The sequence below is a fragment of the Camelus ferus genome, chromosome 9, assembly GCF_009834535.1.
Source record: "Camelus ferus isolate YT-003-E chromosome 9, BCGSAC_Cfer_1.0, whole genome shotgun sequence".
NCBI classification, from domain to species: Eukaryota; Metazoa; Chordata; class Mammalia; order Artiodactyla; family Camelidae; genus Camelus; species Camelus ferus.
In genome coordinates this window covers 59,133,492-59,148,134 of record NC_045704.1, presented here as the reverse complement: position 1 = coordinate 59,148,134, position 14,643 = coordinate 59,133,492, and the positions used below count along the sequence as shown (strand labels likewise).

Below are 14,643 nucleotides of genomic sequence, written 5' to 3'. Positions count from 1 at the left end.
AAACAAAGAATTACCAAAGAACCACTTTTCCATTGATATCCTTATTATAAAGAAAAGGTGATCTAAGAGTCTCTTCCTGATATGTTTCAGCTGCAGAATCAGAAGCATTTAACTGATCTTCACACGAGTTGCCCCAGCTTGGTAGCGTATCCACATCCACAAACTGGGAAGGTGCACCCAACGGATCCATGGAACAGGAACTTCAGCTTGTTTTTTCCCCAAATTCCTCACCAATTCAATACACACTGGAGACTTCAGCTTAAGAGAAAATAATCATTTTAATAGAGAAGCACAGATACTACATTACTTCTATTAGAGCAAAAAACAAAACTCTACTGTGAACTGCTCCAACAGTACATTGTGTGATTGTAGTCACTTAAATAGTCCATTAAAAAAACGAGTATACAACAACGAAGTACTACAGCTTTTTTAAAACAGGAAGAAAGGGGGATTATTTGAGCACAAATTCTTTTCGAAGAGTTACATCCATGTACACAATCACATGGCCTACCAAGAAATACAGGACTATTCATTAAACATTCATTGAGAATCTGCTATTGGAGGGGGAGTGTTAGGTGCTGCAGGAAATACAAAGATAAATAATATGTGCAACTTAAAGAGTTCAGTCTGATGATAATATGGAGGGTGAAAAGCAGGGAGGTTAGTGCAATCAGGTAGTATGAGATAACAAAGGTTTGAACTACATAGAGAAACATATGGAGAAGAAGGCACAGATTTGAGACGCCATATACAAACAAAGAATTAACAGGCTTTGACAACCTATAGAACATAGTGTAAGAGACACTGATGTGGTAGGAGGTTGGTTGTACAGAAACGGAGACATGAGAAGGGTGATAAGACACATAGCATCAAGTACTACAGAGAGCTCATCAGAAATTTAACATGAGAAAAGGATACTTCATTTGCCAATAAGTCAGACAGCTGTTTCAGTAAAATGGTAGATTCATTCATTCAGTAAATCTTTGTAAACATCTATTATGTGTCAGGTATTGTTCCAGTCACTGGGGATACGAGAAAAAGATAATACCTGAGTAGAGAGCTAAATAAAGTGAGAGAGCAAGTCACATGAAGCTCTGGAGGGTGGTTCAGGCAGAGGAAACAGCAAAAGCAAAGGCCAAAAGGGCAGGGAGGAACTTGGTCTATTCCAGGAAGTGCGAGGAGGTTGGTTTCGTTAGAGTAGCATGAGCCACGTAATGAGTAGCAGGTAATGAGGTTGGTGAGTGAGGGAAAGGCCAGATGATCCAGTCTGTAAGCCATGACTAGTTCTTCAGATCTTAATGTAAATGAGGGGAAGCTATTAGAGGATCCTGATAAAGATCATGACTTAATAATACAAAGATTACTCTAGCTACAGTGAAATTGAGTAGGGGCAAGAATAAAAGCAGAGACCAGTAGAAAACAATTGCAGTAATCTAGGTGAGATGGTGATGAAGGCGGTGAGAAATGGGTAGGGAACAAAATGAATTCTGAAGGTAGGGTCATCAAGATTTTCTAAATGAACACGATGGGTGAAAGAAAAGAACAGAATTAAAGATAGACTTTCTGCTTGAGCAACTGAACAGATGGAAATGCTATTTACAGGGAAGGGGAAGACTGGAGTAGGTTGTGGTGTGGAGTAATAACCAAAGCACTTTTTCCCTCATTTGTTTTTGCATGTGTTAGGTTTGAAGTGCCCAATACATGCCCTAAGTATTTATGTCAAACATACAGTTGGCTACCTGATGCTAGAGCTCAGAGGAGAGGTCAGGCTAAAGATAGAAATTTGTAAGTCTCAGCATATGGATGGTATTTAAGGCTATGGGAACTGGACAAGACCACCAAGAGAGAAAATGCAAATGTATAAGAGATCCAAGGGCTGAGTCCTAGGGCAAAATTTAGAGGCTGGAAAGAGAGAAAGTCAAAAAATGAGACAGAGAAGGATTGATAAGAATGGAAGGAAGAGCAGGAACGTCTGGGCAGCCTAAAAGCCACATGAAGAAAATAATTTAAGACAGGATGCTCAGGTAGGATCATCTAGGGTTAAATGCTACTGAAAGGTTGAGTAACAGGACTAAGAACTGATTAGTGGGTTTGGTAAGTTGGAGGTCGTTGGTAACGATGAACATACATGAGAGCAGATGATCAGGGAATGACAGCTGGTGTGTGAACTCCTTGAAAAGTTTTTCTGTGTGATCCTAATGTTTGCCGTTCAGAGTTAAGGAAAACAAGCATATCCTTCTACACTTGATTTCTTGGTGTTTCTTATGGAGACATAGGATGCTAACTGTAATGAACCATGGATTTGACACAATATTTTCATCCTTGTACCAACACTGTGTGGTAGGAAATGTGCTCATTTCAAACAATTTCAGAAAGTCTTTGTAGATTACACCATGATAAAATTATACCAGATTATTATTCTTTGATACTAAGTACTCCTTTGATATTATTTTGAAATAAAGAGACCAATTTTATCTAGAAGTTGGTGTTTAGTCCCTCCAATTGGCCTTTGAAACTGGAGGCAATCACAAGTTCTGTTGATCTGTTTACAAGTACTCAGACGAGAACTGGACAAGCTGAGTAGAGGACACATGGAGACTACGCGAATTTTCCATGGTTGAACTGCTTCAAGCTCAATGGAATTACATCCTGCAGAAATTCATAATTTCAAAAAATTAGCCACAGATTTTTGGCAACAATGACTCATGCTGAAATTTCTTAAACATAATACCAAAAAAATTCCATTGAAAACAGTTTTCATTTTGCAAACTGTCAAATTTCAGGACAAAATTACTTCTTTAAAATAACTTTTCTCTCTAACTCTACGGAACACTCACAGAGTATCTGAAAAATGCCAAAAAGTAAGAGGGGGAAAAAACTTTCAAGATTTGATACAGTTCCTTTTTCTGTGATAGGTAAAATCATAAAATATGTACAATTTTGAATCCAGTTTCTTCAGCATTTTAAGGTAAATATTTCCACATGCAATTACACTGTGAGGCAGAAGCAGGCAGTACAAAGTAAAAACTTGGGTTCTGTTATCAGAAGGCCTAAGTCTGGGTCTAGGACCCACCACCTAATAGTTATATTATCCTTGACTCTAAGCTAGGGTTTTCTTATTTCTACAATAGAAGTAATACACTCCTAGGGTTATTGTTAGGATTAAATGAGATAATCTGTATTAAAATTGCACAGCAGAACACCTGGCACAAAACATGGCACAATAAAAGTTAGGTGTTATAACTTTCTCAGACCCAATGTGAAAGTCACACCAGTGCTGAGATAGATACATCTTCACTTTGCAAAGACCAAAACACTCGCTGTCAGACTCTCTAATAAACCAAACACAAATTGCTGAATTAAGATACACTCTTATTTACTTCAGTGTCAACCCTTGTAATGACTTATTAATCCCTAACACTTAGATCAACCCAACATCTGTTTTCTGATTCCCCTCCTATGTCTTTAGAAAAAAGAAAATCAGAAATTATCCTACCTGCTGTCAAAACAAATGCATGTTTTCCTATGTGAGCTGGGCCCTCAGTCAACACTATTGGGAAATTGTTTGAGTCATTTTCGGACGACTCTCTATGCTATTCCACAGAGCATCTGTGATAGACATCCTCCAAGATGTCCTTCAATGAAACCTGCCTCCTGATATGAATCCCTTGTGTAAATGCCTCCCATAATGAATAAGGCTAGTCTGTGTACCCAACTGGACATTGCAGAAATCACACTGGGTGACTTCCAACAATGGATTGTAAAAGATGCTGTGGCTTCTGCAGTGCTCTCTTGGACTGCTTGTTCTGGGGAAGTTAGCTCCCACGACTGGGGACGCTCAAGTAGCCCACGGAAAGGCCCCTATGGGGAGAAATTGAGAGTTCCTGCCAACAACCAGCAACAGCTATCAGGCATGAGACTCGCTCACCCCGGATCCTCCAGCGCCAGCTGACATCTTGACTGCAACCTCACGAGAAACCCTGAGCCAGAACCCCATGAATAAGCAAGTTTTGAATTCCTGACCCGTCGAAACTGTGAGGTAATAAATGCTTGTTTGCCTATTATGTCCCAGGCATTCATTCATTCAAGCATTGTTAAGTGCTGAGCCTGTCTAATGGAAGAAACAGCCCCACAAAAATCACAGAAACATAATCACAGAAATAAACACATAGTTCAAATCTATGATAAGTGTGCTACAGTGAAGAAGCAGCAGGGACTGGAGAAGCAGGGAATGTCCTTTCCTGAAAGTGAGACTTGAGACCAAAAGTAGCAAAAGAGTTTTACAGACAGCAGAAAGGGTACACCAAGGTGTCTTAAGGTAGGAAAGACCCTAAAACACTAAAGGAACAAAATAGGGCCACTGTGGAAGGGACAGTGAGCCACAGGGGATTAGATATGCTACCAATGTGCTTTCTAACCCTTACAGCAATCCCACAAAGTAGGTATTAAGACTCTTATTTCACCGTGAGGGAGGGCACCAAGACCAAGATGTTCAGCTATCAGCTCAAGGCAACAGAACTAGTAAGTGGTAACTTGAGATCCAAATGGAAGACCAGCCGGCATTAAAATCCATGCCATTTCCATTACATCACATCACACTGCCTCCCTTCTTTTCCTGATGCTCTAGGAGAAGTCATAGTTCAACTTAACTTCTCTCCAAATCAAAATTTCTCAATCTTCACTCAATCATTCCAACTTCTAAGTGATTTTAGGGTATAAACCATCCTTTTAAGCCTGCCCACTCACCTTCATTTGATCATTTTACTGCACCTGACTAGCTCTCCTCTAAGAGAATGTAATAACATCAACGCTCCCTTCACATTTGATCTCTCCTTCCCCTGTCTCCTATTCTCAAAATTTTTTCCTATCCCATTTCTTTTTCAGAGTAACAACTAAACTCCTCTTTCCACCATGTAACTTTTTAAGAGTAATCTGTTTGCCAGCTCTACTTCCTTTTCCTCTGTTTATTCAACCCACTGCAGTTTTGCTTCCATCTCTATAACAATACTAAAACTGCTTAGCCAGGAGGTAATCAAATTTTAGCTGCATCTACTATTGATTACTCCCTCCCTGAAATTCTATTATCTTCTTGGACAGCATACTCTGCTGGTTCTCCTTTATCTCTAATCATATCTTGTCAGTATAGTTTGTTGGATCTCCTGCCCAGATCTTAAAAGTCACTGTGACTCACAAGACAACTGGATGTTAAATCAAGTAACAAGTAATATTGAGAGATATTACTGTAGGGCAAGGTTTAATGGCATTATATGAAAGTGCCAAGGCACTGAACGAAAGGTGAATTCTTTTTCAGCTCCATCTCTTAAAGAAATGTATTTTTTCTCACCAAAAAGAGATTTAAATCTCCCTTTTCCCCAACACAAACACCTTGGCAATAAAGCAAATGGAGCAGCAAAGCCAAGTTCAGCAGGAAAATCTGATTCCTGATCCTTAAGAAACAGTGGTTCTTAGCATTCTTGGGGTCACAGACCTCTCTGAGAATTAGATGAAAGCTAAAAACTCTTTTACTACCCAAACTGTGAGCACATGAGCTCAAACAAGCACAGATCTGGAAATAAATCTGAGAGGATTCCCAGACTCAGATTAAGAATCCCAGTGATGGAAAGAATGCAGAGTGCTCAGCTGAGGGAAGGCAATAGTAATCTAAGCTACAGCCAGAATTTTGGATAACATTAAAGAGAAGCAGGACTTTCCACTGCAGATCAATAGATCAGTTTTGTATTTTGAACAGGTTCATAAACAAACACAAAACCTTAGTAAAAAAAGTCTCCTGAAGCAAGGCATTTACGTCCCAGGATCCAAAAGTTTACATGGAACAAACAGAAGAATCCAGAATCGATCAGATCTACTTCCTTAGCCATAAAATCATTTTTGTCTGACTAAAGAGAAAATGATATCATTTAAAAGAGAAAAATAAGAACTTTAAATCTGTCTACTTGTGCTTCAAAATGCTTACACTGATTAGACAGGCCTGCATAAAAGTATAAAGAGAGTTGGTCCATGTTTCTGACCTCCATTAATTACCAGCTCTAAGCACTGCTTTTCTATAAATTATCAGTTCACCATTCTTTGTCTTTGTATTTGTATATTTAAAACTTTAGGATAAATTAGATATTTCTGCACAATATCCCTATCCCAACACCAAATCTATTATACTTAAGAATCACTCTATGCAAATAAAGAATGACTTTTTTTTTTTTAAGAAACCTTCTTAGATGGAAAAACTGAAGCTGTCAAATATGTGAACAATAAATACAGTATAACAAAAAGATTTCTAAGCTAGGTCATATCTCAGGTCATTTAACACCATCATTCAAAAACACCCATGCACATGCTCTAATGATGACTTAGTAGTATCACCTTCAATATTAAAATAACTTTACTATGTTTCAGTTATAATATTAATACATTGAGCAATTTGAAACTTAAGAAACTACAGACACACTCGATGATGCATTATCTTAGCACTCAACCACAGTTGCTCTTACACCAACTTTTATTAAAATTATTTTTCCATCTGTCTTTATCCCTCCCCTTATTTAATAATGTTAAATTATTTTTTCTTAAAAAGGTAAAATCATGACTCGTTCAAATGCAAAAATGAACATGGTTTAAGATTTTAATTAACTCACAAAGGAATCAGCCAGATAGTAGATAAAGGGAGTCCCAAGATCATATACATTAATCAGGAATGTCGAAATAAATGGACATGAGGCAAAACTTCCACGGAGCCTCTAAGAGAACAGAATTTTCATGTCTATGGACAAAATTATTCAATATTAATATTAGTTATCTACAGTTTACACAGCTATGTACATTCCTTAGACTCAGATAATCCAAGGGGTGTTGTCAAGATGGAATCTAAAGTTTTCTACTGAAGCACACATTTTCCCCTCATATACACACATTTTTCATATATATAATAATATAATGCACATCATCTATAGGCGGTATTAACCATACACACTCACCTAAATGCGCCCTTCCTCATCAGATTTATTGAAATAAATTGGTTGCCACAATTTCCTCCTTTCTCATTCATCCAACCCACAGTAATCTTGTTTCAAAACACTTACACTGCTACATCTATTCACAGTCTGATCGTATCCATTCTCTACTATTGCAATTTTCTTGACTATGGAAGACTAGCTGAACATGCCTTAAAAATTCAAGGAATGTCTGAGGAGTGTCTGAAAAAAAATCAGATAATGTCTAATTGCTAGGTTGACTGCAGATACCTTGTACAAAAAGTGGAGACAAGGGCTTATTTCTTTTATATAGCTATACGTTAATTTTAATTTTCCAGCTACACACATCAGAACTCATTTCTGAACACTTCTATGCAGCCCAAGAATAAAATCAGACGGAATTGCAAGAGAGAAAAGCCAATTCCCGCTTGGTGACAAAGCACCTAAAACCTCAATTACCAAGCAAGGAGGAGTCAGCCCTGGTCACTTCCCCCTCAAGCTTTCAAGGAGCGGAAACAGAAAGCCAGAGCAATGTCACTCCAGGGACTGCGGGGATCCAGACAACTCAGCATCCTGGGCTCAGCGCCCATCCAGCCCTGATTCGAGCGGGTCTCGGTCCGTGGGACGTCCAGTCCACACGGGCGACCACACAGACTCGACTCTGGGGCTATAACCCGCAGAGCTCCCGGCCGCCCTATTTTCCCTGCACCCCAGGCGCGCGCCTCCTCAGGGGGCTACGCACCACTGTCCCTAGTGCCCGGGTCTGCCTACCCTCTGTCTTCCGGTGGGTAACTCGACCCTGACAGCGCCTCGGGCGAAAGAAACCCAACCAACAGCGGGACTAGAAGAGACAGGCTCACTCTTGCAGAGAACGGACCCTCTATGCCCGCACCCCAACCTCGGCTGAGTCCCGCGCGCCTCCCGCCGCGCCCCCGGCCCGCTCCGCCCCGCCTTCCCTCTCGGCCTCCGTCCCGCCTCTCACAGCACTCCGGCGGTCCCATCCGGGCGGCAGGCGCGGCCGGTTAAGTTCCCCGTGGAAAGCGGCCGAGAGGCATCCCCGGACAACCCTTGCCAGGGGCTCGGCGGGTGAGGCGGGCCAAAGTCCCGGGAGGCTGGGATGATCCGCCGCAGGAGCCCAGGGCTGCAAACCTCTGGCTTCCGCCCCAAGCCGGCGCTCACCAATCAGAGCCTGGATTTTACGTCATTTCCCCCCCGAAGGCAAAGGGAACGTCGGGCGGAAGAGGGTCCGTGAGCGGACCCGGAAGGGGCGGGCCCAGTGGGCGGGTCCAACCAGCCCGGAGCCTCGTGGAGGCCTAGGTGAGTACTGTAGGTGCGCGGCAGCCGAAAGCATTTGATCGGCTCCTACGAGTTTGTCTGGTTCTGGCTGAGGCCTTCGTGGTGCCAGCAGCAGACGAAGCAGAGGGGACTGGGGCCAGGTCGCTAGGGTAGGGGGTAACCTGAGCTACTGCGCGCGCCCCACCGCTCCAGGGAGCCGCCCGCGGACGCAGGAGGCTGGCGCGTGCGCCTGCAGGGCTAGCCTGCGATGCTCTCGCGGCGAGGTGGGTGTGCGGAATTCCCCCTCACCTTCTGACTGAAGACTCGGTTTAGGGACGTCTGGCAGGACTGTTACCGCGGCCCAGCCTTTCGGTGCATCATGGAAGCAGCATGTTTGGGGAGGAGGGGCTTTGGGCTAAGGAAACAGGGATGGTAGGGGCGCAGAGGAAGGTTAGGTCTTGCGCTCTCTCTTCAGAAAGTGTCGAGATATATGCACGTGGGTCAAAGTGACGAGGGCCAAGTTGTATGGAAGCCATTTGAAGTATTGAGGCAGTGGAAAACCCTGAGAGAAAACCCTGAGGGAAATGGGCCTTAGGGAGTAACATTGATTAAAATAGGTAGACGGGAGAGTGCTTGTTACTCTAGGTGGGAGGAACCATATGAAAAGGCAGGACAAGGAGGGAAACCAACTAGCCTGACAAGAGAGAAGTTTATTCAAGAAATACAGGACAGATACGTTGAGTTCTTGGGAACTGCAAACAGTTTAGCCCTTTCAACGGCTTTGGGGTAGGAAGAATGCATCTGAAAAGATTAGTCAGGCAGCAGTACTATTTTTAAATGACAAGAATGAAAAACACAGAGACTGAGATCCTACATAGAAAATCAGTGCAGGAACGCAGTGATAAGGAGCTGGAACAGAAAATAGTGGAAAGAGAAAAGGATTCTATGTCAGAGGAACAATCAGGCGAAGTTTTAGATAAGAAAGAGGCAGAAGCAAAGACAAGTAGTTTAGTGGTTAAAAGAAGGTATTTTTGGAGTTTGGCTTGATTGGAATCTGGTGTTGGCACTTAAAACTAGCTAAATGACTGGGTTAGTATTTTACATGTTTGTGCCTAATTTTCTTGTCTGTAAAATGGGGATAAGAATTGTACCTACCTTGTAAGGTACTTGTGAAAAAAATTTTGTGCTTAAATTTACAATATACTAGGTGCTTTTTGAAGTGCTTTACATACATTTATTCATTTAATTAACTCAACTGCTATATATAATTAAACAGCTGTATATGTTTACACTTTTAATTCGTTTATAATTTAATGTATCAGTTACCTTATAGTAAGCACTCTTTAAGTCTTGGCTGCTAAAATAATTTTATTAATGAGCCAAAGGTTGCTACAGGGTTTTGAGCCTGAATGGCTTGAAGAATTTTGTGTCTTCAAGTTAGGAAAAAAATGAGAGGGGTTCAGGAAGCAAGGTGGGTTTGGTTTTAGACACAGTAATGTGATGCTACAGGGTATTTGGATGGGGATGTCTAGTAAGTTTTTGGAACTGTGTAATTAGTATTCATGCATGTGGGCAGGACTGGAAATAGAGATGTGGGAGTCCCTGAGCCTGCTGTATGAAGCCTCCAGGGAAAATACTATGGAAGGAGTTGGTCAATGGCAAAGGACTCCCATGAAAAACAAATACAGTTAAGGGGCTGGGGCTAGAGGAAAAAGATGAATTGTGAAAGAACTGATCAAATGGCCAGGGCTAAGAGCATTATCACCATGTTAATATTACCTTTCCTTCATTTTTAGCTGGCTTTATGTTGGTTCCTAGGAGAAGAAAAATGAGGCCCGTTGATTATCATTAAAAGAGAATATTACCATCGAGTTGGCATTGAATATTTTCCTGTTAAAGTAGACTAAAACAACAGATTGTAATCAGAAAGAGACCCTGTAGCATTAAACCAAATAAATGAACCACCACCAACAAAAAAAACAGTGCTAAGAAAAGCTGTCACTTGTGTTTAATAAGCTTGTGTTTTTTAAGTTGCACAGGTGTTCTGGGGTATACTCATATTTCCATAGCAACAGCTGACAGGCTAATTAACTTAATCTGCTTCATCTGTGATCTCTTTTTAACCCATAACCATTGTTTTCAGTGAATTTGATACTTAGTGCAGGCGTTACCAAACCCAAATTGCATCCCCTTGTCTGTGGGCAGTAACACTGGGTTGTGGTGAAGGAAAGTGCAGTGTTAGATTGCAAGGCCAAGCAAGAACAGGCAACCAATGCTTAAAAGTCCAGAATTCTCACCCCAACCTTCACCTCTACCCCATGACTTTCAGGGAAAGGTTTTTAAAGACAGAGTGAGAGAGAGGGTAGTGCGTGATCAGCTTGTGGGCGGTCTTCTGATTGGTTAGTGGTGAGGTAATAGGGATTCAACACCATCAACCTTCTGGTCCCACCTGATCTGGGGTTTACATGCTGGTGGTCTGCATGCAGTTAACTTCTTGCCACCTGGGGGGTTTCAGCATCTGCAAAACAGCTAAGGATGTGGCTCAGAATATTACCTATAGCCCTTGAGGAACTGAAGTTCCTTGGCTTTTTCTTCCCTGACTGTTTTCCTTTGTTTCTGCATTTTTTTTCCCCACATCTCTGATTAAATATGCTCTTTGGAACTTGGGGAAGGCTTAGGGTGCTAAAGTTCCCTTTAGCAAAACAGGCGGGTGGAGGACGTGGGGAGTGGTCTGTCCCAGGAAGGCCCCATAGGATTGCACTCTGTTAAACAGGAACTATTGCATCTTTCAAAAATAATGTGCCAAATTGCAGTACCATTTTTTGGCATGTGCCAGGAGGAGGTGGCTGCCCTGATTTGGAAGTCAAGGACAGACCTGAATGTATTAGCACAGTAGTTCTCAAAGTGAAGAACCGCAGTAGCAGCAGCATTTGGGAACTTGTTAGAGATGAAAAAGCTTGGGCCCCACTCCAGACCTACTGAATCAGAAATAGACACTGGGGAGGTGAGGTGGAGGTGGTTCCTAGCAATCTTTTCATAACTATCCCTTGGGCAATTTAGATCCGTACTGGAGTTTGAGAGTTGCTGTTATGGAAGGTAAGTGCTCCAAGATCAGGGATTTTGTTTTACTCAACACCGTATCTCTAGCATCTAGGTCACTGCCTGTCTAATTAGTATGTTTACAGTAAGTGCTCGTTGATAAATGTTTTCAGTCTCATGCTGTCAATCTCAATGGTAAAAACTTTGATGACAGTGGAATGGGCAGAAGTGAATTGTTTAGCTGCATCGAAGCCAAATGTTTGCTAGCCTAGCAGATCCAAGGTACCCAAAGAACTAAATTTTCATTGTTTGATGCTCAGCTGCCTCCCTGTGGTGTCGGACGTCCGAACATGGGACTCACCAAGCAGTACCTGCGCTATGTTGCCAGTGCCGTCTTTGGCCTTATCGGCAGCCAGAAAGGCAATATTGTCTTCGTGACACTTCGTGGTGAAAAAGGACGCTATGTGGCAGTACCGGCCTGTGAACATGTTTTCATCTGGGACTTAAGGAAAGGAGAAAAGGTAAGGCAGAGAGAAATCACCTGGGGTGATACAATACTGATCTATAGGTATTTGAGGATGGAGGCAGGAGTGAAAGAGCTTTGCTTTATCGTACACAGAAGTTTTTATGTGTGCGCGCCTAGAAAATTTTTTTTCCTTTGGGTCTGGCTAACCAAGTATCAGATTCTGTTGTGTTTTTCTGCACTAAGTTCTGAAAACCACAACCAAATAGAAGCTTACCACTTAGAGATCTGTTTGCAGTGATGTTTCTAGATCATGATTTGTGATTGTTATTCCCAACATGTCTGATTTTTCTCTGCTTTGCCAGTTCTCAGTTTTTCAACTTCTACTTGCCTTCACAACCAGATATAGAATATTAGGATTTAAAAGGAATATTGCTCTGCTATATTGACTGAATCGTTTTCTGAATTATACAGATGAGACCCAAGGGTTGTTAAACTAGCCTTTGATACTTTGTGTGACTCTGAATTCCCTAAGCCTACCGCTTCTGCCAAACCAAATACCAAGATTTTGATCTTGTCCACTCACTTTGTGACCTCCAAGAGGGTAATGCTTTTACACGTACAGTCCCCCCAACCCCAGAGTCCTTTGGGAATAAACCACTTCAGCATTCTAATACCATGCAGGTTGGTTTCTGAGCTGGAGCTCAATTAAAGCAAGTATGTGTTTATTACCCTTTATGGAAAGTCATTTGATGTTGACATAAAATAAGATCTTAGTAATATATTCCATTGCCTGAGAAGTTTTTGCATGTATTATGGTGATGTAGAGCTCTGAAGAAAATTTTACCGTTTCTTGAATGTTTCATTAACCTCGTACAGATAATTTATATATTAAAGAACTTGAGATAGAACGCAAATTTCATTATTATTCATAAGAGTGCTTTGGAATTACTGATACTCTTTAACTTTAATTATTCTTACACTTGTCCCTTGATGACATGCTTAACTCCTCTGCATTGTTTTGATTCTTATTATTTCAGATCCTAATCCTTCAGGGGCTTAAACACGAAGTCACTTGCTTGTGCCCCTCCCCAGATGGGCTGCACTTGGCTGTCGGTTATGAGGATGGGTCTATTCGAATTTTCAGCCTCCTGAGTGGAGAAGGAAATGTGACGTTCAATGGACACAAAGCAGCCATCACTTCCCTGAAGTATGATCAGCTGGGAGGCAGGCTTGCATCTGGGTCCAAGGTGAGACCTAGAATTAGGTGCCCAGATCTAGTAAAGGAGTGTAAGGCTGATGTTGAAGCAGGTTGTTCACAGAAACTGTTGGGTGACACAGTGGGCACTTGGACAAAACAGCATAGGTGGTAGAAATAAAATGAGGATGAGTATGAATTGGGAGGTTCATTTCGTTTCCTGTCATAGTCTCTGATAAAAGCCTGTTAAATACAGGAACAAGATGAGAACGCCCATGACAATGATTATGTAACATCATTGTGGACCTGCTACCCAAAATAGTACACAAGTGGGGGAAATAAAACAGGTTGGAAAAGGAGAGACAAAATATTGATTCTTGGCCTTTCATTTCTGTAAAATCAGTAGCTTTCCTACAGCTCAATCTTCAGTTAAAAAATATGATGTGAGTGATCCATTTACAATAGTACGTCAAGTAACAGGCACAAAAAGACTGTGAGACATTACCGAAGAATGTTACAGAAGATTTGAATAAATAAACACACCATGTTCTTGAATGGGAAGGCAAAGTACTGAAAAGATGCTAGTTGCTTTCTAATTGGTTTATATAGTTAAAGCAATTAAAATAAATAGCCCAAAGGTTTTTTTTGTTGTTTTTTAGAACGTGACCAAATGATATATAGAGGCAAATATGGGAAAACAAGTAAATAATAAAGAGGAGAATTTGGGGAAAAAGTAATAAAAGGGTTTCAGATTTTTTTTTTCAGGATTTGTTTTTGTTTTTATTTTTGTTTTTGTTGTTTGAAGTTTCAGATATAAAATGCATTATGAAGTCATAATTTATAATGTATTGTATTAACCTGGTATCAATGCAAAAATGATTATTGCAACCAAATGAGAATCCCAGAAACAAATCCACTTAAGATTGCTACTTAGTATATTTTAAAGATGACATTTCTGGCGAGTGGAAAAGGGATGGATTACTTATAAAGTGGTAATGAGATAATTGGCTGTGTGGGGGGAAATTTTAAGCTAAAGCTTTACCTTCTGCTGTGTACCAAAATGAGTTATGGGTTAAAGACTTAAATTTTAAACCATGATAATTTAAGTAAACTAGAAGACATAAATACTTACCTGATACCAAGGTGGAAAAAGACTTCAAGCATAGCAGCAAGAAAAGAAACTGTAAGGAAAAGATGACTAAATTTGAATACTTAAATTTAAAATATTTGTGCATTAAAACAGTATAAGGAAGTTGTTAAGAGAATAAATCATGAGTTGTCATCACAAGGAGAAATTTTTTTTTCCTTTTTTTTTTCTTTTTATTGTATCTGTGAGAAGATGGGATGTTAGTGGAACCGTTTGTGGTAATTGTTTCAAAACACATGTAAATCAAACCATCATGCTGTATGTGGTTTTTTTTTAATTAAAAAAATTTTTTTCCAGCTTTATTATGTAGAATTATTACAGTTCAACTGCACATACACATTATATTGAATGTAAATACATATAAACAGTATACTGCACATTTTTTTAGTTTTTTTGTACTAATTATTGTTTCTAAGAACAGATTAGATCTTTGTGTGTGTCTTAAACTTACACAGTGATGTATGTCAGCTATTTTCTCAATAAATTTGGAAAATTAAGGAACAATGAAAAAGGGAAATATTTGATAGTTCCAGTA

General features: G+C 40.6%; 2 protein-coding genes across 8 annotated transcripts in view; one reads left to right on the top strand and one right to left on the bottom strand.

Moving 5' to 3' along the window:
- Positions 1-8,166, bottom strand: part of GDAP2 (ganglioside induced differentiation associated protein 2) — a 70,128-nt gene extending 61,962 nt beyond the window's left edge. For 4 of the 6 annotated variants that reach the window (XR_004322594.1, XM_032486942.1, XM_032486943.1 and 1 more), the window contains exons 1-2: positions 7,969-8,166; positions 15-258 (exon numbers count right to left, since the gene is read on the bottom strand). Coding sequence is in view for 5 of the 6 variants with exons in the window: in XM_032486942.1 (XP_032342833.1) it covers positions 15-190 (176 nt within the window). In the remaining variant the exon portion in view is untranslated. Of the gene's footprint in view, positions 1-14; positions 259-6,650; positions 6,776-7,968 lie in introns of all 6 variants that reach the window. The other 2 variants (XM_032486940.1, XM_032486938.1) reach the window with 2 other exon arrangements.
- Positions 8,167-8,177: 11 nt separating this feature from the next.
- WDR3 (WD repeat domain 3) overlaps positions 8,178-14,643 on the top strand; it is a 29,909-nt gene continuing 23,443 nt past the window's right edge. The window contains exons 1-3 of one of the 2 annotated variants that reach the window (XM_006184286.3): positions 8,178-8,303; positions 11,621-11,821; positions 12,804-13,013. In XM_006184286.3, the coding sequence (XP_006184348.1) occupies positions 11,651-11,821; positions 12,804-13,013 (381 nt within the window). In that variant the 5' untranslated portion in view covers positions 8,178-8,303; positions 11,621-11,650. Of the gene's footprint in view, positions 8,304-8,527; positions 8,546-11,620; positions 11,822-12,803; positions 13,014-14,643 lie in introns of those variants that run through there. The other variant, XM_014558879.2, reaches the window with a different exon arrangement.